General features: G+C 39.6%; 1 protein-coding gene across 6 annotated transcripts in view; it reads right to left on the bottom strand.

Moving 5' to 3' along the window:
* Positions 1 to 27,657, bottom strand: part of RBMS3 (RNA binding motif single stranded interacting protein 3) — a 707,113-nt gene that overhangs the window by 328,175 nt on the left and 351,281 nt on the right. For all 6 annotated transcript variants that reach the window (XM_071429410.1, XM_071429411.1, XM_071429414.1 and 3 more), the window contains one exon: positions 22,266 to 22,435. In XM_071429410.1, the coding sequence (XP_071285511.1) occupies positions 22,266 to 22,435 (170 nt within the window). The remainder of the gene's footprint in view (positions 1 to 22,265; positions 22,436 to 27,657) is intronic.

Raw genomic sequence — 27,657 nt, 5'->3', positions numbered from 1 at the left:
GCCAACCTTGAGGCTGGCCACAGCTAGTCTGTAACACAAGATGTCTGTAGGAGCAGACAGGATAAATCTCTCACCACTCACCCCACCCTGTGCTGCACCTTGTGCTGCCATCCTCCTCTACAAGGCACTGGGTGCACAGGCATGTGCAAAATACAGCTTTTACCCAATTGCAACCACTGCTTGTATGCTTCAAAAAAAAGTGAAGCTTGGAATTGAAACTCAAGTTGCCAGCGTACAGAACTCTTCCTTGCTTAGTAAAAACCAATGGAGTTATCATGTAATTTCTGAGTTCAGAGCTTAATAATTACATCCCCAGCATTTGAGTTCACTCAAGGCCTCAAGCATTGCTCCAAGCACAATCCACCCAACTGAAAACTGTCTGCGTTTCTGGGCATTTAGGTAATGTGTGCTTTTATCTTGGGAACTTTTGTACTGGGATGAATTTGACCAGCAGTAATTGGATTTAGATAAGCAACTCTGAGGCTCTTTCATTCTTGTGAATTAATATCTAAATAGCATAACCAGGTTTATTTTGTTTAAAGCAGACTCTATTAGGCAAATCATGGGTTTTGGGAGAAAATAAAGCCCACATTATGAAGAACTAGAGTATGGAAAGAACTGCTGTTGAATTTCTTGGAGAGACATTTTTCCTATAATACACTGTGACATGAACTTACAACATCCAAACACATACAAAGGGGAAATTCACTCAAATTTTTTTTAATATATTTGCATTATAATTTCTGGGCATTTCATCTACTGCATGGCATTTTAAATGCTTACATTTTTTCCCCAAAATATAAGACATTCTGTCCCTTAAAGACTGAGTTGCTTTGTTGCCCTTTCTCTGAATATTATACTTTTAATTAAAAAAAAAACAAACCTGAAAATTTAAGACAAAATTCTCATATTCACACAAAAATACAACAATAAAATACATGCCACTCACAGCACTGTCATGTTTACAAAAATCATTCCTTCACTCAGTAAAATACAAGCTCTTCACACTGTCTCTCACAGTATCCCACTGAACAAAATGTCCAGCACACAGCTGGATAAACACGTCTTGCAATGGGTGGGAATGGGTTGTGTGTGCACAAAGGGTCACAGTGAATGAGGGGACATAGAGCTGGGCATGGTCACTAGTGGGGTTCCACAGGGTGCCATCCTCAGCCCAGTGCTCAGTGTCTTCATAAATGGCTTGGGCACAGGACGGGAAGGGATGCTAAGCTTGCAGAGAATACAAAAGTGGGAGGAGCTGTTGTTTCTTGCAAGGGCAGAGAGACCTAGACAAATCCCAGGACTGTGAATCACCAACAGTATGAAGTCTAACAAGGGAAAGCGACAGATTCTGTGCTTGGGACAGGGCAACCCTGGGTGTATGGACAGACTGGGGAGTGAGAGGCTGGAGAGCAGTGCTGCACAAAGGGACCTGGGGGTCCTGGTTGATGGCTAGTGGAATGAGAGTCAGCAGTGCCCTGGCAGCCAGGAGGGCCAGCCCTGTCCTGGGGGGCATCAGGGACAGCATCACCAGCCAGGCAAGGCAGGGGATTGTCCTGCTCTGCTCTGCACTGGGGCAGCCTCACCTCCAGTCCTGTGTGCAGTTTTGGGTGCCACAATCTAAGAAAAGTATAAAGCTAACAGAGAGTGTCCAAAGGAGGGCTGTGAAGATGGTGAGGGGTCTAGAAGGGAAGCCATGTGAGGAGCAGCTGAGGTCTCTTGGTCTGTTCAGCCTGGAGGAGATTGAGGGGAAACCTCATTGCAGCCTGCAACTTCCTTGTGAGGAAGAGGAAGGGCAGGCATTGATCTCTTCCCAGTGGTGACCAGTGACAGAACCCAAGGGAATAGCCTGAAGCTGTGTGAGGGGTGGTTTAAGTAAAGGCTCTTCACCCAGAGGGTGACTGATGATCCTAGTGGGTCTCTCCCAATTCTGCACAGAATATTCTGTGGAGTCAGTAAACAATCTAGACTGACAACTTGTCCAAGAATTTCAGGAATGTCACAAAAAAAGGGAGAGAGGCCTCTTAAATCTTTTGGTTTACATCTAAACCAGCCCTGAGTCATTGGCACCAAATTCTGAAAGGGCAGCTCAGCAGTTTTGAGAGACCTTCCATTTCTGATCCTACCAGCACAATGAGAAGCCTAGCTTTAAGCAGACAGTAATGAGCATTATAGCATGTGGGAAGCATGAATTTTCAAGAGAATGCAAACTGATGAATCACTGAAACAACATATACATATTCAATAGCATCTTCTGGTACAGATATTTACTACTAAGGGTGTAGTGATTTCACTCATACATGGGCCAATTAGGCACCATTGTCCCACATCCACTGAAAATATATTTTCCAGAGCTAGGAGAGAGAAAAAGCTATGAAATCCATAAAATAACTATTATATAACATGTCTATAAACACTATTATTGCTTTAGACAAATAAAATCCAAGATCTTACCATTCTATTGAAGAATGATTCCACGTTAGGAAGAACCTAAGAAGCTATTTTAGATTATGGATCATGCAATTTATAGATCATATTCAGAAATCCCACTTTTCAGAAGATGCAAGCACCATTTATCTCAAATCACAGGGCTCTAATGCAGCCCTGGAAGGCTGTCTTATGTCCTTGGGTGCTCATTTATTGAAGAATAGGGAAAACTTAGAAGTTTTAGTGAAGTTTGCTTCTTGTAAAATTTCAACAACCTCAGAAAGATAATCCTGTAAATAAACAGGCATGTAAAAAAACACCTATAACTAAAAAATTCCTTTGCTGTTAAAATTCTAGCTTTCCTTTCCAAAAGAAAATCTACTGCTATTAAAGCCCAGGAATGTGTCTTGCCTTCACCCTCACTAAATTGAAAGACTTGTCTCACATTAAATTTAGAAATGTATTTACAAGACAACACATATTTATCAGGAAAGAGAAGGTGATACTTCATATTCAAACTAATCTGCATTTATATATCTATATATGAACCTTCACCCCTGGCAAAACAATTTCATATGAGAGTGTACAGGCTTGAAGGCTTATTGCAATTGTTTTAAGTATTTGAGAAATTAAACCAGGTAAAACAGAAGCTAAGTAAATGAAATTTAAACAGACACAACTGTTGAAACAGTAAGACCTTGAATTTTCAGACCAGCAAGATGTATATAATTTTATAGTTCACAGCTAGCTTTTCCTGTAACCTTGTCCCTTTCTTTGGCAAAATCAGAATAAGAATTTGTTCAGCATATAAATGAAATTAAGTTGTTTAATCTAACACTTTCAAAAACATCAAAAATATGTTTGAACACAAAACATGTTTTGTGTTCAAAAATATCAAAGATAGCTTTCTTTTTCATTGCCTTCAGTAGGTTCAACCTCAAATCCTATAGACAGATTTTACAGTAAGGCTATCACACCCTTGTCACCCTGGACAGAATAAAACACCACTTACTAATGTGGCACTCCCCACAATAGCCTGACATTTTACAGAGTTCTCCCCTCAGCTTGTTGCAAATAAGACACTTGGCTATTAGCTGCAGTTTCTATTCTAAATGCTGTTTATTCTTAATTAGTGCTATGTATTATATTCATATTAAATCTGTATATTTAAATATTGAAGCTATTTAAGACTGTTTAAAAATTAATTACATTATTGTACATCATATCAAAATTATTACATTTATGTTTTTACTTTGACAGAAAACTATGTTTTTCCCTCACAGTTCTGCCATGACAAATAACCAGTGTTAATAATTAATTAGCAAAATATTCTACAGTTGCTAAATTAAGTATGGAAAACTAAATTCATGCACAAATTACTAACTATGATTTCATGCAGTACAGTTCAGTTCTTTTTCTGGGCCATCATTAAATCTTCAATTACTAATTATTCCACATTTTCAAGAATTCAGATGTCTTAAAAAATAAAATGCAACTTTTGTTCGCAGACACTTAGCAGTGCCTCTAAATTTTCTATATGATAGCAGGCACTATTGGGAAGACAGCTTAGAGATCTGAAACCCTTCATAGAATGAGATGTGGTTTACTTATCATTACTGTCACAAATGATAATGCCAGGCATACCTGAATTTTCAAAAGGCAGTGGATTTATTAAAAGTCCAAATCTTTCCTAGGATAAAGACATTGCTCATCATCATTGGAAATAAAAAAAAAGAATCAGTTCTTCAAACTTAAAGAATTTCCTCTGTCCAACAATTCAATTATTTTAGATATTGTGGAAATACCTCCCCTCTCCCTAACATATCATTCCAAAATGTAGGATTTGTTTGCTTTGTATGTTCTAGCATGCTGGGCTGTCTTGAATCCAATTTCTCATTCCCAGTCTTGCTTACTTACGGAAGATTCATTGTTAAATTACAGTTGGTATGAACCAGCATGCCAGCATACCATGATATTAATCTCTGAAGTGTTCAATCATTTAACAATAGCCTCATTATTCAAGGGAACTCTGAGAATTCAGTTTGCGAAGATTTTCTGACATTTCACTAAAACAATTTACTCTTAAAAGAATTCAATGACTGCAATATATTGCAATATATTGCAATATATATATGTATATATAAATGCCTCAATCAGATGGTTCGTCTCTAATAACAGACAAGAAAAAGAAGAATTGAAAAGAAAAGGAATTACAGATAAAAGCAAGAACTCCAGCTACCACCAGGGACCGTGAACTCAAACTGATAATTTAAAGCTAAAGCATTTTATAGGGTTCACACGGAGGCCACTTGAGTCAAATGTGTGAGTGAGACTTCTTGAGTTCACACAGCTCCCATTTCATTATTTACAAGTTAGAAAAATCCAGGTGCTTGGGTTGTCTTTAGAAATAATATAGTTTTGAGAGGAACTGTTTCTTCAGTATTTTACATTGCAAAATACATCATTTGGGAACTACATCATAGAAAATATTCTTTTTCTTCAATATATTTAGTTTAATCCTTTTATTTCCAGGGCTGGAATGTCACAGTTGCATTCACTTTCCAAAGGCTGAACTTTGAAAAAAGTGGCACAGAGGTGCATATTCTTTTTCTGCCTGAAATTTTCAAGAAGAAACAGCAAGAGCTTGGATTTGGATTTTTACAATTATGTGGGCAAAAGTTCACACTGCTCACTCAGAACTGGGACAGAATACCTCTGGGTTTGAGTTCCTTTGAATTTTAATTCCATCTAGTATATTTATAAAAGCAAAGATTTTTTAGTCCATTTATTTGTACAACTTTAACGTAATGACAGGCTCGGGGAGAGTGTGTGAAAGCAGATTTGATAAGCGATTTGTCCGTGATACTTTTGAATACTCATGAACATGTACAATTTCAGGCATGTTGAACTTAAACAGGATGAACGACATTTCTCAAGGTTAAATTATGTTTGTAGGCTCATAAATTAATGTGCTTGTTTGGTGTGGAAAGTCCTCCCTACAGCCTCAACACAGCGAACAGATGTACACGGGACATACAAGTGCATGTTCCCAGTCAGCCAGGGCTTTGCTTTCCCCAGTGCAAGGCCTATAACCACCACAGTAATTAGCTTGAAGAAGACAAATCTGCTCTGGCTGGTAACTCACCACAACTCCCAGGTATTCACCAAAACCTTCTCTTGAGTGATAGTTATGTCAACAATTAAATTCTAACTAAGTGAAGCAGCCCCACAATATAGATACACAATTATGAATAATGTAATAATATTTTTTATGTTTTCAAATCCACTAAAAACTTGCAAGTGAATGCAGCATTAAATGAAGTCACCCAATATGAAAACACATTTTTGAATTTAAAAGGATAATTTGTTTAGAGGCTTTATCTATTGTATAAATAATTATTCACTCTTTATTATCCAAAGACAGATGGACATATTTGAACATATGAGCCTCACTATGTCAGGTGGATAAATATCTTTGGACGGGGAAAGCTTATTGGAAACTTCACTTTGGATCAGACTCTTGCTTTCAGAAATGTGGTACCCTTCTGCTGGCTCCAAGGGCTGCCCTAATTTACACTGATGGAGCAATTGCCCTTGTCTTGAACTGTTGAAGATCTACTTTGAGAAAACATCAAGGGGTGGGTTGTGCAGCTTAACTAGCACATTCTGTAGCTCTCTGCTCATCAGTCAACACTTCTGAGCCTAAGAAAAACAAAATTTTAGTTAACCAAAATTTGTGCCAGCTGCTCCCACTGGACACCTTGGCCCTGAGTCTTCTACAGAAGAAAAGCCAACACTGGCAATTGCTGCGCTCTGCTGTGGTTCAGTTTGTGCCCAAAAACAGCCAACAGGGACCACGAAGGGATGAGACAAGCATGGGATTCACTAAAGAAATAAACTCTTTATAGCCATAGAGTCTTCTGTCCTTAAAAGGACACATGGTTGGTCCTGCTAGGCAGAACCCTAGAAGGAAAGCAATAAAGAGATGCATTGTAGCCCATCCTTTCTGAAATATCCATGGGCAGATCTACAGAAAGGCACGAGAATTTAAATACTTTATGTTTCTGCTGAAAATTTTTACCCCAGGAACATAAGACTGACTGAAAAAACACAGTGAGCCCATTTTGAAATCTGACCAGTAATGCTGAATTTGGAAGCAATTTAGCTTCAATTGCTTGGGAGCCCTTAAGAAAAGACTTTTGTATATTACTGGCTTCGGGCATCTTCAAATAAACTAATTAAATAAGATACAATCCTCAAACCATATAAAGATACACATGGAAAATCTGAGACCTCATTCTGAGTATTGGGCAGTCTTTGAGAGAGAGAGAACTGTGATTCACTGGGATAAATCCATGTCTTCCCAAAGCTGGTCAAGGACCTCACTGTCAATTGCTCTTTAATGCACAAGAAAAGATTATGAAGTTAATTTTGATATTAAAAAAAAATTACAAATAAATAAATATGAGATATCCTTTTCTTTTGCTTATATATTTCAAGCCACTGTTATAGACTCAGGCTGTATTTTCATGTTTCTCTTTAGAGCCATGAGGGAAAGAAACCTACATTTTTATAAGAATTGAAAGCTGAGTTCTCTACCTTATCACATGCCTAAGGAGCTAAGGGTTTAAGAAACAAATGCTGTGAACCTAGCAAAAAAATTTTGAGGCATGGCAACACCAAGGGCTACGTCTTCATCAAATATTAGTGAACAACTTCACCCAGGGTAAGAACACTGCTTGACAGTTGCATGGTTTGGGTCCCAGAAAACAATCCTAAGGAAAAAAAAAATTATAGCAAGGAACAAATCCAGCCTGTGATCTATTCCCTACTTCATAAAAAGAGCTGGATTTAAAGACAGATCAAAACCACAGTGCTGACACTCCTCACTTAATGCTATCTCACACATAAATAACAAGTATATCCTATACAGATAAACTATATTCCAGCATAGCTATTCTGCCAAATATAATCTCCCAAAGGTGCTGGGTTTGAAAATTAGTAACACAATGATCACCTATAGCAGCAAGCTGTCTGCTTTTTGAACATCCCATCAGAAGCAGTACAAGCACAAAACGTATGTAAAAGGGTCACAGTCATTCTTCATGGAGTCAAACACACATCCTACAAGAAACAGGCAAATATTCTGCAAATATTTACAACTGTGAATGACTGACTTAATATCCTGGACAGTCTTGAATGCACCCAATGGCCAGCTTTCATCAACCTAGCACTTGCAATATCAGACCATGTATTTATGCATTCCTGAAACATCTTATTCATCAACAGCATTGGCACTCTTTCCTCCCACTGACTCAGACTTTGGGAGTTTCTGACCCTTTTCCTTTCTGCTGTTCAAGAAAGGAAGTTCTCAAAAGACCAACATCTTGAGTAAGAAGCCAAGGCAAAAGAAAAGGTCTGCTCTAGCTACTCATTTCCCATATGCCTTTGCCCTTCGCTTTACTTGGGCTTGTTCCAGAGACCAAAGAGATCAAGAGAAAAACCTGTGGATTTGCCCTGTTTTGCAGTTTCTGAGAGCCATTAAATGTTTCTCTACATGCAACATTCCATTTTTTAAGACAATTTCCTATGTTCAGACTTCAGTTTCTTTGTGTTTCCCACATTCTCAGGACAACAGTTTCTTTGTTCAAGCTTCCATGTTTATGGTATGTTATCTTATCTCTGGTTTAGCCTTTAATATTGAGCAGAGTCAGAAAAGAATCATCCTCTTGTTTGAGATGCAAAGGTTTATGTCTGCTTACATTTTTAAGATACACAAACATACTTTAAAAAGTCTAAGAAAATATACTCTTATTAATGCTGTTATCTGAACAGTGATACTTAACCCCAGTTGCAGCTTAGTTCCCTTATCTCCCCTGTGAAATAGCTTTTGTTTCTCTAGGATGCAGGCATGTTAGTCTCATATCAGAGTCCAAAAAAACTTTCCCCAGCTCTGCAAAGGGAACAGCAAAGTTGAATTAGAAGGAAATTCACAGAAGTGAGAGTGAAGCAAACTATTACAGTGGTGGGAGAGGGCGGGAGAATTTTCATAGCCTGGAGGCCACCCAAAGTTGAGAGAGACACTCAATGTCCCAGTGAAACTGATTCAGAGAAGAGACACAAAAGCATAAGAGTGGAGAATGGCAGAAAAATCCAGGCCCTAGTCTGAATTCCCAAACTGCACCTGCGCATGGTGAGGAACACAAGGACATGCCCACACCATACCCATGCCAGTTTTGCAGTAGAACATGGCTGTGTTCTCAGCTGGCTTTGACCTGGTCCCAGGTTTCACTGCATGGCTCTAATACCCAGAAGCATCTTCAATAGAGGCTCCTTCAGGAACTGCATGCTGTGAATTTGAAATGCACACTACTGACTCAGTTCTGCATGCTTTTCCCTATCTAAAAGAAAGCACTTAAAAAGAGAAAAAAGAGTCATCATTTGTTTAAACCCCAGGCAGGGTTCTCTCCAACCTCCCCATGTCCCCCATCCCTAACCTTCTCCCAGAGGCTGATTTCTTGCCCACCTCTAAGATTAGTATGTTCAAGACCTGCTCAATTTTGACAGGGGAAGAAAAAAAAAAAACCACCTTGAACAGAAAGCCTTTTGAGTCTTCCCTTACATTTGAAGCCTTTGTATTTTTTAATCCCTGCTCTACCAATTTTGTCCCCTATTCCCCTCCTCCCCTTCAGTGGAAATTTTCTACTCTTTACAAGCCTAACTCTCTGCAGAAAATTGATTTCCCCCAGGATACAGCCATCCTACTGTTCTATGCATGGTCATTAATGACCATCCTGTTCACCACAGAGACAGACAGACACGGTGGCACTCCTCCCCTGCTCCTTAGCACAGAAAGCACACGGGGAAAAATTGTAACAGCCTCAGAGCTCAACCATACCAAGAGTTCATCGTTCCCAGAAAACACCATACAAAATCCCCAAATGAGCTATTACAAGAATAAAATGATTCTTGCTGGTTTCTGTCACTTTTTACTTCCACTGCATTAGATTGAAATTTTTTTAATCTCTCCCAGGTAACAACCATTATGTAGTTTCCTCTCTCCCAGAGGAGCTAGTTCCCTTCTTCTCCCACATGGAAACAAACCCTAATCAGATGTTACTTGGACTCATACAGATTTTTACTCGGGGACTGGCATCAGGCTATCCAAGGGCAGAATGCATTTCAGCACAGACTGCACAATCTGCCTGAAGATGTGAGAAAATACCTGGGTGCTGCGCTTCTTGCCATTTCAGCTGCTTTGCAAGTAGTGCACCTGCTGGCTTCACCATCTTACATGTAAGGTGGAGATCTGCCATCTTACATCTGACTGCAGCAACATCCCATCCTTGGAGTGACAGGCAATTCTCCCCTTAACTCTTGGTGTCTCTGATGCCAATGGGTAGCACAAAATGACTGTACTCACAAAACTGCTTAAGCCTTCTCTAGAAACATCTCGTGGATAGACTCTAAACTGACTCATCTCCTCCTTGACCCATGAGGTTCTTGTAAGAACTTCCTTTTGTCCCTGCTGCTCTAGGGAGGTACAATGGAAGACTCGAAGTCACAAGCTACATTACTAGTTTCAGCTGGACCAAATATAGGGAAAATTATTCATAAAGCTTAAAGATGGATATAGAGCTGGCTTTTGTGCTTTCTGTTTAATATTCAGCTTGGTTCCAATGAATTTACATTAAATAAAAAGGAGCAATGTCTTTAAATCAAAAGGCAAATTTTAAACAAAAGAAAACCTTTTTAGTGACTGTGATCAGAAAAAACCCCAACTCTAAAAATTAGCTCTGAAACTGGAAGAGGGCCCTAGCTACTGAGCTGCAACTTGATCTGAAAAATGTCAACACAGTGAATGCCTGATGTAGCACCTCAGAAATCTGGGGAGGGGAACTGCCCAAACCAAGATGTTCATATTTAAATCTCACATTGTCCAGCTACACTTTGTATATTGTGCCGTGATTTCTTTATATAACTCTCAATAATGCTTGCTAATATTAACTGAGGAAATCCTCTGCATACAAACAGGACAATCCACCCCACTGTAGGTCTCATAAAATCATACGCTCTGTGGAAATTTCCAAATACCTCAACACAATATGGGTGAGTTAAGGATAAAGTTTCAAGCCTAAACTCCATAATTTCCTGTCTTTTGCTGGTCTACGCAGCCTTTTAATGCTACGTTAATATCATTTCTGGGGGTGTGATTGAATTACCTGCCACTCCTGATGCCAGCATTAGTGGATTTCTGTGTAACAGGAGAGCACACTTTACTGCTCATACTGTTACTAAATACCATTAAGCAGAGCAGCTGCAACCCTCCTGATAGCAGGACTGGAGGGCTACCTCGTTAGGAGGGGACAAGCACTTTACTGCTGGCACACAGCCTGAATCCCAAGAGCCCTCAGCACATCTAATTTACCCTGATGTCCCCACCAGGCAGCCTGCCACAGCATATCCCTCAGCCAGAAAAGGTCCCCAGGCCTGTAAGTCTGCTGAGATGCAGAGATCTCTCTCACAGGCTCAGCATCCCGAGTCCTACGCGATGCTGCCGTGACTTGGCAGCTTGAAAAGATAGAGATGTATTTACTTGGTGACCTTTTGGCTCCAGGTGCAACAGAGAGCTGCTAAACTGTCCACTGAGAGCATGCCTCACACACTGGTTGGTGACAGCTACTAACTAGTGGCTACTAACAGTGCTTTGAAAATCCCTTTCCAAGTCTTTGTGGAGAGACTAAAATGCCATACGCATGTGAATTGCAAAAACTCCACAGCAGCCTCCAAAGGGAGATTCAACACGAGTTTCTCAATACCCTTGCCCTGCTAACCAGCACCTTCTAAGCAAATATGAGCCTGACAACTCTGCAGAAACATCCCTCTTTAGAGGAGGATTGCATCAGAGAAGAGAGGGAGAGATGAGGAGCAATTGAAACAAGAATGAGGGAGAATGAGGAGTTTTCACATAGTTGGCTCTCTACACACTGACAGACAAAATCATCCAAGCAGTTGCAATGAGCTGTAGTTACACTTCCTGCCTCTCTAATCCACCTCTTCCTCACCAAAAAAATGCCTCTATGCTGCCTATGCAGCTATACTTGACCAGAAGCAGTGGGAGATTCAGCTGCTAGCAACCAACTAACCATAGCCCCATGGGAACAGCATGGCAGGGACACAGGAGGGACAAGAAATGTGGTCCTGTTATTGAGAGAAATTCTTGTTTCTTTATATCTAAGTTCAGTAAGAACCAATGAACAAACACAGGAATCCATTAAGAATTACCACTTGCAAATCCCATATTACCACTCCATGAAAACAGAGATGGAACAACTACAGTTCTGGAAAGTGCTGATAGCATTGACCAGCTGGATCATTACAACCTGCCTCCCATGTCTGTAAGACCTGCTAACAGTTATGTCTGTAGTCCAATTCTTATGTTAGGCAATGACTAAAATCACAGCATGAGTACAGTGCCTTGCTTCCATTTAAACCCCACCAAGGACTTGGTCACTTTCCAGTTTTTCCACCATAGGCATCATTTTTCCTTTCCATCTAGAAGCACTTACCCTGACTTTATTTTCTTCTGAGCCAAGAGATTATTCTATATGAATCCTTCAGGCCCTTGAACTGGCTGTATGTTCATATGTGATAGGAATTATTTGTTATAAGGCACTTCATTTGTTCCTATGGCACTTAATAAACTTTATATTGAAATACTTGTGTTAAATTGTTATCATTAAAAAAACTTCCTAGCCACAGTCCATTTAATTGGCAATTCTAAATTTGGTGTTGATTTAAGTAAAACAGAGGAGACCCAACACATTAAAGATGAGTAGAGAAATTGTTAGGTATGGCTTAAATGCAAATTCCTTACTTTTAAAAGGAAAGCTTCAAGGGTGCTGCAGTTTTCTCATTCTATGGGGTTTTGTTGCTCCCAGCCAAGGATGGACAGACACAAGACTGAAGATTAAAGGTAATCAAAACCTCAGAGGTTTAGAGATGAGCTTCTGCCTCTGACATAATGCTAGTACCAGTGTTCTGTGATCTCACAGAGTACATGTGGCACCTCCTGACACTCCTACTAAGACACCACAGCAGCTTTTGAGTATAATTTCTCCTGCTTAAAAACACAGATGTTCCAGTAACACATTTCATCCACTTAAGGACATATGCGAACATACATAAGCTAAATACAATAACAAATGTCCATAAACATGAAATAATTAGTTTTAAAAACATTTAAATGATGCCTGCAGTCCTTGATGAAATTATCTGAAGGCTGGAGAAAACTGTCTTACAATCAGATACTTAAACTGCTCCATCTCTTTGGATTCTTAAAGAAAAAAAATCCGAGAAGTGACTGCATAAGTGCATCTGGGAGAAGATGGAGCAAGAGAATTCAGAGAGATCCTTAATCTCATTACGTCAAGAAGAAACAGTGAAAAATTAAGACCAGAAACTTGATTTGCAAGTGGGTTAGAAATTCTGACCAGGGAACATGGTTAACAGGAACAAACTCTTAGTAACAGTGGTAGGTTTGCTGTTGTTTTCATATCTTCAGTTCCAGAGTGGGTGCTGTTCTGGAACACATTCTTTACATCAAAACAAATTTCTATGCTTAGTCCAGGAACAAAGAAGGGAAATTTGAAGATCTTAATCAACCAGAAAATTATGGTAGACTGTTCCTTGGTCTCTTCTGGATCTTAAATTCTATGACTTTGTGAATAATTTTATCCCTTTTAATTATTAGTTCCCTACTATAAAAAAGCTAAAAAAGTTAATGTTCTTCTTGAATCAATGAATTACAGAAAATAATTGAAGTTTTATAATTGGATTATAACCCCAGGAGAATATGGAAATGCTCAACTGGGAAGCTGAAGTAAGGAAAGCATGTCTGTTTTCTTTTTTTTTATGTGATCACCAGGCAGTAATAGCCATAAATGCTTCACTTATTACCTGCATCACACTGAAACAATAACATGCCTGTGATCCTGCAATTACTGCTATTTGAACAGACTGCTGTGCTTCCATGAAGCTTCCATGGACTTGGGCGTCTGTTGGCAGAAATCTTATTTCAGACTAGGTCCTATAATTCCACGTTGCTATTGCCTTCCTTGTTTTATTCAGGGTTGCCCCCAGAGTGTGACCAGATACCTTCCAAGAGAACCAGAATCTAGAGGTCTCCACATGCCCTAAAGCTCCTGATGGGGACACAGAAAATACATGCCCAAGACAGAGAAAACCTTTTTAGATCTCTGTCAGTTCAACATCTTTTAAAAATTAGGCTGAAAACATTCTGTTGTTCCTGTCTCTGTTTATAACGAGGCAAATAGAAAAACCTCTGACATAGTTGCAACAATTCTAAGAAATTCCTCCTCTGGTGAACATCTTTAAAACAAATTATAGCCTTTGCAGTTTTTAACACAAATCTAGTAGCAACACTTGTCACACAAATAATTCTGGGAAGTTACCAAATACTTGGAATGAAGGACATTGCATGCTACATAGCACAGAGCTCTTGTCGATGCTTGTTTGGAATGGTATGAGAAAGTCTAGTGGTTGAACACAATGACATTTTTGTTCTCGTGCTGATAATATTCAATAGCTTTGCCACCAAAGTTGGCCTGCCACTTCCCCTCACATAGAAATTGCAGGCATGCACTAAGGTTTTTGCCATTAGCTGGAAGCAGTGCCCAGGTTATTCTTGGTTTGGGGAGGGGGGTTGTTAAGCATAGCTGGTATTGTTTTCTTTCAGCAAAGCTTTAGGACAATGTAGTTCTCAAACAGAGCAGAACATTATCTGCGTCATACCTTCAAGGAAAAGGTTAAAGAAACATTTCTGCTACACAAATGTCAGAGTGTGAACAGCATGTCTCCATCTCCTCTCAAAAGCTGGTGGCTCCTAAGGAGTATAAACCACATGCCAGTCACAGAACTTCCGTCTCCACTCTCTACACATGCAAGACAGCAACTGGCTCTGCTCTCCCACTGCTGCCATCAGCTCGCAAAGGATATGAGATCAGAAAGACACACTGAACCTGACACCATGGAATTTAGGAGAACAAACACCAAAAATGCAGACAAATCTAAAACACATGGATAAGCTTCAAAACAGAAGAAATAAAGATAACCAGAACTTGCACTAAAAAAAAGACCCAACAAAACACTGCTATGACTTAAAGGACAGCAGTGAAGCAACATTTATCAAACCAACAGCATTTCAGCCAGCCCCCTCACTGGAAAACAAAAACCAAACATCAGAGTTTTACAGGACACCTTAAGGGGCTGAAAAATTCAGACTGTCGAGAGATCCATGGCTATGAAAGCCCTTTCACAGAGAACATCCACATTACAAAAATAGACATGTCCCACATGGTGGAGAGCCTGTCTGTGCTTTGGACAGTTCCCAGCCATGAGCACTTTCAGACTCAAATGGAGACATGAGTAGCCTTGTGAATAGATGGTGATGCCACAGCTGACTGGCTGCACAAAAAATATACTGGAGAAGTGGAGAAAGAAGGAGGACAAGGAAAGACTGGAAACATAGCACAGGTTAGAAGAAGCTCATTAACTGTGTTGCCCTCCTATCTCAACATCCCTCCTGCACAGTCAGCAGAACAAGTGGCTGTTATGGTCCTGCCCTTCACATTGCTACAGAAAGCTCAATATTTCTGAGTTGTCTTTTTGGCTGTGGGGTGGTTTTTTGTTTGGTTTTTTTTTTTACTTTTTCTTTCTCTTTTATTCCACAAGGACTTTAATTAAAATTCATCAAAAGAAATATTTTCAGCAGCAGTTTCTGAAAATGCTCTCCTCCTCCCATATCTTCCATTAAATCAGGTTCATCCAACTTGAAAGGAGATGAGAAACTCTCACTGACATTCTGTCACACACCAGTGAAAAGACAGGCACATTCAAAACAGAGGAGAGTGCAGGTGCTCATTTATTACTTTACGCAGATTATTTTTCTGCCTTTCTTCCTGACAATGGGAACGTTCACATCCCAGATGGAGCTCTCTGTAGTGCTCTGGGCATTTGCTGACCTAAAGTTTTGTTTTCCCTGATGAAAGAGGCAAGGTAAGAAGAGGATTGGTTCGTTGCCTACTGAGGCAGCTTTAATGTTTGTTTCTAACAATGGAAGATGTTTGGGGATTATTTCAATGGAAATGAGTGTACAAATAATTTTTCAACTATATCAGGTAAAGGAGAAAAAATCTGTACACATCCATGTCCATATTTACACACTGCAAAAATATAATCTTAATATAACTGACTGCAAAATTGCAAAACAACTGATTTTGGAAACGAAGATGTCGTTCAAAGGAAATACAAGGTCACTGCCTTGCATCACTTCAGACCTAGAGAGTTCCAGAATGTTTCTCACAGCACTGATAAGCATCATCACTGTAAAGATGTCTTCAATGCAAGAATTAACAAAACATATGCACAGTATCAGTTTTCTCTGCTTTTATGCCTACATTATGCACCCTTAGAATTCACCATTTGGCTCCTGATCAAAAGCATTTTGACTTAAAAAAAATTGCCCTTCCTTCCCCATCCTGGCCCTCTCAAAAAACTTTTTCTAAAAGTCCATGATATAAAGAACTTGAGAAGAATGAATATTATTTCAATGCAAGGCATCAGTGTGTTTTTCTCTGGTCTGTAAACACAAACAAATTAACAAATGAGAGGAATACACTCATGTAGTTCCCTTCTTGCTTTCTATCAGCACATTAGTCAGCAGGCTGCTTGGTCCAGCAGTGCACCATTCATAGGACTGACTTTGCTTTCCTGATTTTACTTGGAATAACAAAGAAAATCCAGGGGAGGAGAAAGGAGGAGGTTTGGGGTTTTTTTTCTTTTTTCCCCTCAAATGTAGGCATTTCTTTAGCTCCCATGAAGACTGATCTCTTCAGCAGATTTCATAGCCATTCCCAGTTCTCATATTACCTGGATACACTGAACCAAAATATCCACCAAGACTTTAAGCAGGAGCTATTCCCTGTGATGCCACATGGTTCCTATATGAGCTAATCCCACTGAATGAGTGGTCTCACCTTCATGCCCTCTCAGTCTCTGCTATATCACAGAGCAATGGTGTCAGCTGATATTAATTACAGGAGAGACGGAGGTTGTGGTTCTGTTTGAATTAATATGGAAGACAGAGTGCACATTGCTTTAACATACAGAATGTTACAGAATGCAGAAAATTCCTTTACCACTCCAAAGGTTATTTCTTAAAAATTGAGGAGCAGACAGCCTAATGCTCTGTAAGTCTGTAAGTCTCAAGTAGTTTGGGTTTTGTTTTCACAAGGGTCGGGATGAGAACATCAGTTTACACTGCGTACAAATTTTGTCTGACTTCATTGTGGAACAGATTTGCCGCTGAGATTGTTTTGATATTTTGGTCCTGAGCTCACTATGGAAGTTGTATTTTGGTTAGCCTTTATTTTATCTATAGTTCAGAGTATTTTCAATTACTTTTATTTAACTTGTTAATGCGGTAAGAAAATGGAAAGAAAGAGAATTTACTTTCCGCCCACCTTCATTCTGTCAGTTTTCATATAATATAATAAATATAATAATATAATAATAATATAATATAGTCTTGTTGTTTAAACAAAATAAAAAGAAAATAAAAATAGTCAGGAATGTATAACTCTGGCTGCCTTAACACATGGCAGGAATGACCATTATGAACTTGCTATAAGGCTTGGTCTAATGGAAATGTTGCACTTGTTGCAGCTATTAACAAGACAACCTATCCTGAAAGGCACCTTGAACCCCTCTGAAATCTCAATGAACTCAACCTTTTTCTGTGAGGGCAAAAGGAATGCACACAGTTCATTTCAAAAATAGTCTAGAATTTAAGTAAATTAATGTGTGAGTTTTCACTTGATAACCTCAGTCACATTAGCCTTGGGACTAACCCTTTAGTAGAACCTAAACAGTGACAGCCTGTATATTTATTTAGTCATTCCACGAGACAAAACCAAGGACATTCAAAATTAACTGAGAGGCAAAAATCTCACACTTAATGAATTGTCAAGGAGTCAATCAGGATACCTTCAGCAAAAGAGAAATTAAAAAAAAAATCAAAACCATTAAAACAACCGACACCACTAACCCAAAACAACCACAAAACATTGAATAATCTGCTCAAAAGTATCAATGTAGAAGTTATTTAAAGAAAGCAATACTCATGGAAATCATACAGCAGGGATTTCCCATACCTGGAAAACCTCAGAATTCTGTCCTATCTTCCTCAAGAGTTAGTCTGTGCAGCATACAGACTTACCCTCTTTAGATATTTCTAGACAGACTTAGTCTCTCTAGTTATTGTTTTCTATTGTTGGTGTTGCTTTAATTAATTAAATAGGCCCTTTAATTTTACCCTGGAACACAAATAACTCAAGTTGACTGAATCAAGATGGAGGGAGGTCATCTTTTGAATACATGTCAATGTCTTAACTATGCAACGAGGAAGGCTTAGGTTTTAGCCAAATGCTGGAGTTTTAAGCCAACTTTTCAAAATTACTTGAGGGGGGAAGAAGAGATCTAAAACAACTCTTGTCCAAAAGTTTCTTTCCCTTCTGCAAAGCTTATTTTATCTTTTAAAAAATTTTGCGCCTAAATCTTCTTCAGTGCAAAAATGTAAGAACAAACAGAAAAATTAAAATCTTGAGAAGCAGACTGACTTCTTTAAATTAAATATGTTTTTAAACAATAAACCTCAGATATTTAGTCTGTGTGTCAGATTTCTTACAACTTGTCTTCACCAGGATGCAGTTAGGAAGAACAGGATGAGTCTAGTATAATAATAAGAAGGCACTAATTCATCTGTGTATGTTTTTAAGAAGATCTTAGAATTCTTCTGGGTGAAATATAAGGCAAGGCATGAAAATTCAAGTGACAGATTATGACTATTTCAAAGATAATAATTTATATTTTGCTTATAAAATGACACACCCTGCAAATTTTCCTGTCTATAATGTTACATTTTAAGGCTGATTATCTTCCCTTTTGATGAAAAGTGTATTTTTACTGGACACACATTCAATGATAGATACACATACAATGGTGTATACCACTGCATCAGCAGAGAGTGTGTACCTCTGAGAAATAAATTATAACTATGTGATATTTAGTATTAATACTATGAAGTATGTAAGTATTTAAATTTTGGACTAATAAGTTCTGATGATCAATAAATTCACAGATAAGTATAAAGCCTCTTTTTTTAAGAACTTCAGAAAATGTTAAGTGAGGCCAAGGTCCATTTTTGGCAGTTCCTTTACTCAGTGTTTATGAAAATCCAGAAGATTATGCATACACAAAAGAACAATAGATTCTCACTTGCTTTAACACTTTTACTCTTTTTTGATGTAACTTTTGAAAGAGTTACTGTATAGAGTCCCAAAAGATACAGTGCAACGTAACAGCTCCCTGCTGCAAAAGCGAATTTGATGAAATTCTGCTGGACACATGTTAAACCAACTATTGAGGATCAGAACCACACAAAAAGAAATATCTTCCAGTAGCAATTTTTTTTTCATTTACTCAGCTACTGTACAGCCTATGATGACTTGTTTTCCTTTAGTTATATGAACAGTTTGACAGATTACAGTGACAAGGTTACTCTCAAATTGATAAAAGGTTTGATAGTGTCGGAACATTTGTCAGAAATGTCTCACATCACGTGTAATGGACTCTGCACTTCAAGCATCAATGGTACTCCAGTCTGCTGTTTTCTGTTTAGTGTGCAATGCACACCAACAAAAACACACAGCAGAAAGACAGAAAAGCAGGGAGGATTCATCAAAACAGCCCCATACTTTATCTTTACAATTCTGATTAAAGGGGTTTTGCTTCCTTAACACACCTCACAAAATGAAATTAAATGAAAAACTTTACACATGACTTGAAGGGTGGCCTCCATATGGGACTAAACCTGAAAATGGAATGGGCTATAATAATGTACATAAACATTAGTGTTTACAGCATTTCCTGTACTTCTGACAGGGAAATATTGTGGGCTTAGAACATTATTCCTCAGCCTGCCAAATGTGAGACATTAGAAACGATAGTTGTACTGCTAGCAGCCTTGTCCCATGCTAGAGCAGAGGAAATGGGTTCAGAAGGGCTCATTTTAGGCACTGGCAGCTAGCCTATGGGAACCAGTGGGCTGGACATAAGCCAGCTTTGGTCAATACTTCCCTTAATTACAGCTCTCCAAAAATATTTTACTACAAAATAATAATATGGCTCATAGATTGGAATTAAGGTTTTTACTTCACATCTTGCAGCAAATGATGCTAATATTAGGCTATGCAGGAAGCCTAGGAGCCAGCACCTTCTGCTCATTTGTAAATACCTGTTCACATGAAGTCTTTAATGCCTGGTGAAGCCCCAGCCATGTAAGCTACAAAAGAGCTCTACAGAGGACAACATTTCTGAGCAGAAAAATCCTTTTTGTTCATATAGCAGCAGACTGTTTGGTTTGGTTTTAGTGGGGTTTTTGGGGAGAAGGGTTGGGTTTGAAGGGTTTTTTTGGGAGTGGGGACAGGTGAAGAGATAGGAGCTTTAGACCTTTATCTACTTCTACTGTGTAACCACCTGCAAAGGTAAAGAAAATATCTTGCAGTGTATTACTTAAAATCTACATATTGCTGTCGTGAGCAAGAGGGTCTGAGATTGCTTAAAACATCACTGGCAAGAGTATGAGCAAAAGTAAGATTTAAGCATTTCTCAGATCTCACTGCAGCCTGGAAAGCAGGGGGGGGGGAGGCACCACCACAGCAGCCAGTACAAATTCTTGTATTTTCATATGTTTAAGTTTCCCTACATTGTCTTTCTCTTCTGCCTCAATAAATTCTTTTAATTTTCTGAAAAAAAGAGTCAGAAGAACTATCCACTTTCTCCTCACTGACATTCAGCCAAAGGATAGAAAAATCAGCAAAATGAGTGTCAGCATTTTCCTTAAAGAGCATCTGTTCACACAGGAACCTCATGACAGCAAGACAAAGCCCTCTAATCTTGTATCAGATTAAGTTTAGTGGAGCACATGAAAAAAGTTGCCACAGCACTAAAAGGAAGCTCTGAGATACTTGATTTGCACTTCCCATACGCAGACAAGGGTTAGGGACACACTGCCTGAACTTCATGATTCAAGTATCACTGCTCACACCACAGCCCCACACCACGACTGCAGCACTTAAGTCCCAAAGCTGTGAGACTCCTTTAGGAATAGTTAGTTGAGTCCTGATCAGCTAAAAGGGTTTATGTGAACTGGAGAAGTGTCAGACTGCAAGAAGATGTATCGCAAAACAGCTTTTTGAAAGCAAACCAGCCTTTTGAACATCAGTAGACTACAGTCAATTTATACCTACTGAGGATCTGGCCCTTGAACTGGGATTATCTGTGACTGTCATGTGTGGAAAGTGTCAGTGAATGTAGTTTGTAGAAATGTTGGACAGGTACATTCACATTTCAGCTTGCATGAAATACAAAACATCACCAGCAGGCTGTTCTCCTGTGAGCAGTGAGTCAGTTCTACCACAGAAGCTTTAATAGCAGAAAGTCACAGGGAAGAGTTTAAAGCTCACTCAAGTCCAGGTTTCACTTCAGTAAGGATGCTATCTCCAGTCCTGGCCAGACATGCCCACATAAAGAGTACTCAGGGAAGTCTTTCAGGATTTTAAATCAAAATCAGGAAAGGCAGAATGACATAAAATTGTAGAAGCCCACTGAATTGCTACTCCTATTGCAAGCTTCAAAACAACAGTCATTTGAATTCAGGTCTGTAGATCAGCCCCAGACTGTTCCTTACTTTACCAGATTTCATTTATTGATATCTCTTTGAAAGGCTGATTTTTGATTACAAAACACAGAGATGATCTTGTATTTTGGAATAGATGACTCTATGGCAAAACCACTGCAGTTCTGCATCATACCAAGAGTGGACTTTTATTTTTAAATTTCTCCTTGTGCTTATTCCAATGCAAAAAAAAAAGTGTTATGCTAAGTTCCACCATGGTGATCTCTGGCTGGAATCTCAAATTGGATTATTCCCCTTCCACATGTCGACAATAATAATCAAGACTTTGGAATTCCAATCAGGTTGTCATTCCATATTGCCCACTACATTTAGTCAAGAGAAGAAGGGTAGAAGAGTGCAACGTTTTAGGAAGTAGTTCTTTTGATGATGCATGAGGAGCAAAAAAGCTCCTTTATGCCACCTCTTTGGTTTCAACACAAATAAAACACAATAAAACCAATCTTTATCAGTACAGAGTGCAAATATGACTCTCAAGATAATCAGGGAGGTAGAAGGTGCCACTTTCTACAGCATCATTTTTCAGTGGCACTGCAGTTAATTAGATGTTAATTATATGGCTACAAGGCCACCTTCAGTGGGTTTCATACTTCTCAATCTTTGAGCCCAGCAATGTGACACAGCAATCATAAAATGTGATAAATGATTGAGGGAGGAACACCCATGTTGTGTTGTGCACTGGGTTGTGATTCACAGATCATTATAACTATAAATTCTGTCATTAGGGAGGTTTTCCTGCCATGCAAATTCTCCTTTTAACACAAGAAATCAACCACATTAGAGCAAACAAAAGTCAATGTGAAGGCCCTCAGCTCTCTTCCCCTTAACTCATTACCTGAAGGTTTTTAGCAGGCATTAATTAGCCGTTCAAACTAAAGGAAAAACAGTCAACCTTCAAGTGCAGGAGGCTTCTGATGCCTTTTAGGGGCCACACAAGTGTAAGCAGGAAGGCCAGCTCTGACATCTTCCTACAAAACACAGCGAGTATGGGAAGGGCACTTACGGCTGGCACAGCTTGATAAGGTCCTGGTCGGTGGTGCCGGGTGGAAGGCCTCGAATGTACAGGTTGGTTTTACTCAACTGCTCTCCGCTGCTGTTGTTGCTGCTGTTGTTGCTGCTGTTTGTGCTGGGGCTGGGAGGAGCCATGGGGTGGGGAGCTGGTGCATAGGACTGCTGCAAACAGAGCAAAACAAAAAGGCCGTTACTGGAAAAGGCAAAATGGCGCAGCAGAATCGTGTGCGTTACCTGGGTAAATCCAGAACTGTGCTATGCTTGTCCTGCCCTCCCTGACCACTTCCAGCTACCCACTACGATGGCACCTGTAGCCACTCCAAGCCAGCAATGCCTTGCAAATGCAAAACAGGACCAACCAACATTTTGGGTTCAGCCATAGCTATGAAATGCAATACTTTTTAATTTGGAATTAAAGTAGCTAGATCACAAAACAAAACTATGAAATGACAGATACTCAAGGAGTAACTAGCACTAAAGAAAGAAATTAAACACAATCTGCTCTAAGAGTATGCTAAAACACAAATAAGAATATCTAGCCAAAGGTACAGAAGCTGATGCCAGAAGCCGAGTTAGTCTTTTCTAAACATGAGGAGCACCCAGTACACGCACAGTCAGGTGGCAGAGGGTTGGCTAGGCTGGGAGAGGAGAAAAATTCCAAAGCAGCCTGAAAACACTCCGTTGTTACGGATGTCTTTTGCAATAGAGAAACAGGGTTTGGAAAAGACAATCAGGCCAAGACCTTCTGCTCTCAAAATCATACCCACTTCTGAACAACCACAAACCACACACAGCAACTGGGAAATATTGCTTAAGAAGGGAGGCATTCTCACAGGGAAAAACAGTATTCTCCCCTAACTCACTGGTAAATACATGCTGTGAAAAAAGACACCCACATGCTAGAAAAATTACCTAAACATCTCTGATCTGAGGCAACAACAGAGAATTTCAATTGCTGCAACCATCCCTGGCTCTCTGACCACTGGAGTATTTACTCATAGCACAGGGTGCTTGCCAGGAGAACAAAGGAGCAATTGGAAGGAGGAGACCATCCTGTCACCACTGTGACCTATGCAGAAAAGCTGAAATCTAGGGAAGAACTTGCAGGAGCTAGAGTATCCTGAGGACCAAGCTCCAGATGGGCAGCCAGGGGAACTGGAGTCAGAGCTCCTGGAATGTAACTGCCTGCTGAGAGGGAGAAAATGCCATTTCCACAACGCAATCAGCACACTCTGCTAGCTATATGTCTAGTGACAACAGCAGGTAAATGTTGGACCAATGCTAAGTTAACCATGCTATGCTAATGGACTAATAAAAGCAAAACATCTGCAATTTTCATTACAGCAGCAATGACACTTTAGTGACTTTTAATATGCTTGTTCTACTTTTAGGCCTTGGACAGAGAAAATATTTAAGTCTGTGAATAATTCTGATCACGCTAATCAACTGCCCCTTTAATGTCAGTGGCTCTACTTTAGTGCTTATAATTATGCATACACTAAATCACAGTCTTGGTAGATGGATGTTTCTAAATTAGCAGCTCTAAACTGTTTTAAACAAGTCCCTTTGTTTAGTCCCTTATTTAGCAGGAAAAAAAGTTGGAGACTATAAGGGAGGCATCAATGACAGGTAATGATCAGACCTTTCAATGAAATGAAACACCACACTTGCACCGATGCCTTTCCTCCTGGCCTCCTCCTTCCATCTTCCCAGTTTCTCCCATTTAAACCAGGAGAGAGGGAACATAGCTCCAAGTGTCAAGACATCAGAATTCCTCTGCAATCTCACCTGGTTGTAATGTGACTCAAGTAGGAGCCATTAAAAGAAAAAATACTGGTTTTTAGTGTGATCACCATGCTATCAAGTAATGACATTCACTCTCATCTCCAGTAAAAGAGAAAGGGCAATGAGCTCCCTTCCCCAAGTCTCTGCACAGATACTCTTGCTGACAATCAAAAGCACTTAATGCATACGGATCATATTTCTCTGCACACACATTTTATCACTGGGTAATCCCCACCCACTCAGGCTTCAATGTCATTCCCAGAAATAGAGAGCTGAAGCAGCAGCCTTGAGTACCAGCAGAGGCACCACCTCAATTGAGCTCCAACACGGGGGACACATCTTGGAAATCAGCTCTATGCCATGGCTGTGGCCCAGCTGGATAACACTACAGGCACCACTAACCTATGTTAAATACGTAGGCACCTATATATTATCATATCCTATCTGAAAGCATATTTAAATCTCTGTGCACTGCATGGCCATGGAAGAAACAGGTATGACTGTGTATAACACATTGGGCTTTAATATATCAAAAGCTCAGGAAATATCCCATGGTAACCTTGCACATTTTGAGCATTGCCAAGGTTAAATAAAAAGACAACAGAGGTCGAGGTTACATTCTTTCTGCTTTACCCTACACCTCCCAGATTACCACGCGCACTGAATGCACGTAAATGACGTAAAGCAGTGAAATATCTTCCCATAAGCCAATGAAGTGCTGTGTACTTTAATTATTAATTGTTACTATTATATATGTCTTAGCAGGGGATAATGAGTAAATGTCCTATTCTCACACCAATCTAATAAGCAAGGAAAAAAAAAAGTGGAAATTTACCTTTGAAATACAAAGAGCAATTTTCATTCTATTATAAGATCTTTATCCTCACACAGAGGAAAACACTGGGGGCCTAATTCTAATTTAAGCTTAAGACATTTTATCCCTCTCAGCCAGCTGAAAGGGGATGTAGAAGTGAACACAAAATACATTTACACCAATTTTGAGGCCACAGCTATTAAAAAAAAAAAAAAAGAAAAAAAGTCCTCAGTATACGTATACAGAGAATGAGGCCATATGACAGGCCGTCCCTCAAATAAGAGCTGCTCAGAGAAAAGGCACACATGGATGCCTGGGTTCCCAGCAGTATCCTTGGAGATGCTTTAAGGGTGGGCAGAGAGACAGCCACACTCCACTTTAGGGGATGCTGATCTTCTCAGCCCAGCAAACACTGCTACACTCCAGAACCTCTTCACTAATAAATCTCAGCTACAGCAGTCCACAGTAATTTCCATGCATATCCAATACCCCAAAAATACCATCTGCAGAAAGATTACAAAATTGCCTGTACTGAGGCTGATGACATCTTCTGGCTGGTTGCCAGACTAAAAGCTTCAGGTCAGAAGAAAGCTTCCCGTTCTTGTTTCCTGAGCTGCTGAGTGTATGACTGATGGCAGAAGTATGCACTGTGCCTCTAAATGAGCAAAGGATCTGGTTTGGTAATCTCCAAGTAATAACTGGAGTGAAAGAAATGACTGGCAACCTAATGATGATCCCAGATATGGACCACTAGGTACAGGAACCTGCATGATGCCAAAGTGGGGCACTGTCTGGGGAACCAACTGCACACCTGGTAGCAGGAAATCTGTGCCTTGTTCTGATGTTGGACCCCTCCATGGCTGGGGGAAAAGCACTTAACTTCTCTGCCTCAAGAGCCAGAAGGAGCACCACAGTCAAGACTGGTTCGAAACACCCTGACACCAGCTGTAGAAGCCTGCAAAAGAGGTTTTGCCACGACAACCAAGTACAGGATCTACACATCTAGGAAAAAAAAAAAAAAAAAAAGGCAAAATCTAAGTCTTTCACTTCAAGAGAGAGCTGGAATTCAGAGCTGCTTTTGCCATTTATTTTTCACATAACCAATGCAACCAACTCATTTTTCAATTCTTATGCTTCATTATTCAGTGGAGAGTGTGTGGGGAATGAACTGGTTTGTAGATCATTCCAAGCAGCTTATTAATTTAGCATGGATGGCTAATAGGATTTGTTTTCATCTTTGAAAAATGAATGAAATTTCTCCTTTTTCATTATTTAAAAGTGAAAAAAATAATGTGCTAATTCTTACCCATTCTCAGGAATGCACCCTTCTGCTTAAACCCTACAGTTCAATTCTTTGAGACAGTGTCCCGTGAAACTGCACACAGCTAAGCATGAATAATGAGATACACCTTGGTCTTTCTAAGTAAATAACCCAAAAATGAAGCCTCTCAGATATTAAATGAACAACGCTCCTCCTTCCAACATCCAACCTCCTTACACAAGAACAGTATTTATCTTTCCATGGCAACCAAGTACTCTTAGGTAGTTTTTCACTAGTTGCAAGCTTAGTCTAAAGTATTTTCTTTCCAAAGCAAAACACTACTTAAAAAGACAAATTTCAAATATTTTTCACATACAATTCCTTTTGGATGGGAATCACAGGCCCCAGATGCCAAGTTGTAGAGTCTGCTTTATTAGCAGCAGCTGGCTCCTTGGCAGGCTTCTGAGGCGGTCGGGCTTGTGGTTTTGGAGTGGCCTCAGAGCCTAGGATGCAGCTGGACAGCTATGCTAATGGACTAGCCAATTTGTTTGTAGTCACCTTTGGCTATCCCAGATTTGTACTCTTTTATCCACTTGAAAGGGAGGTCTTGGAAAGATTCCCTATTAACACCGATATGTTGACTTTTCCTATCATAGTCCATATTTTATATGAAAAAATGAGTACAACACACAGTCCCTACATTAAAGCATGTGTTATTTAAGCAATTGTGAACACACACTATCCATTTCACTCTGAATGGAGTGTTTTCCAGCTGCTAGATTCATCTAAGTGCCCAATTACAACACAATTCCCTTCTCTCCCAATTGAGAAAAATAAAATAAGACAAAGTAAATACAAATAAATTGTGCAAATACCATTTTACAGCTCACATTAGGAAAACACAGTTCTCTCTGTACCCTACTGTACAAAGGAGTAATTTTTGTGAGCTGGAGAGTTCTTACTAGTCAATTACAGAGAAGATGAGAGGATGCCACCAACTTTTAGTCTGTTGATGGGATTTTGGAGCTGAGTGAACAGAAAATCTCCTATTAAGCAAAAGACAATCATCACAGTTGAAGAGAAAGCAGAGCAGTAAGGGAAATACAGGGAAAAAGAAACATAGGTCAAAGAAACAGCAACTCTCCTGCCTTTGGTTTGCTTCCTCAGTGAGGAACAGCATCAGAAGGTAAGCTGTATTTCCCATCCATAGACACATGGAACAGAAAAGTGAATAAAAAATGAACATCTAAGCGGGCAACATGGACACCTCATGCATTTTAGAAAGGCTGCAGTCAAGGGAACTCCAGCTATAATTTTCTTCCCAAGTCTGTAGGGCATTCAGTGCTCTTGCAGAATCCAGTCATGACTATTGCCTATCTCCCATCTGGCCAAGGAAGGTCTGGAAGACAGAGCTTCTTTTGGATTCTTCTCCACATATATAAGAGAAAATAAACAGATGTAAAAGAGTCTGAATTTTCTAACCCCTCTGCACAGCAGCAAAACTTCCTAGGCTGTTTCTCTAGA

The sequence above is a fragment of the Agelaius tricolor genome, unplaced genomic scaffold (assembly GCF_023055355.1).
Source record: "Agelaius tricolor isolate 1412-34295 unplaced genomic scaffold, bAgeTri1.0.p SCAF_6, whole genome shotgun sequence".
Classification (NCBI taxonomy): domain Eukaryota; kingdom Metazoa; phylum Chordata; class Aves; order Passeriformes; family Icteridae; genus Agelaius; species Agelaius tricolor.
This window is presented reverse-complemented; position numbering and strand designations above follow the sequence as displayed.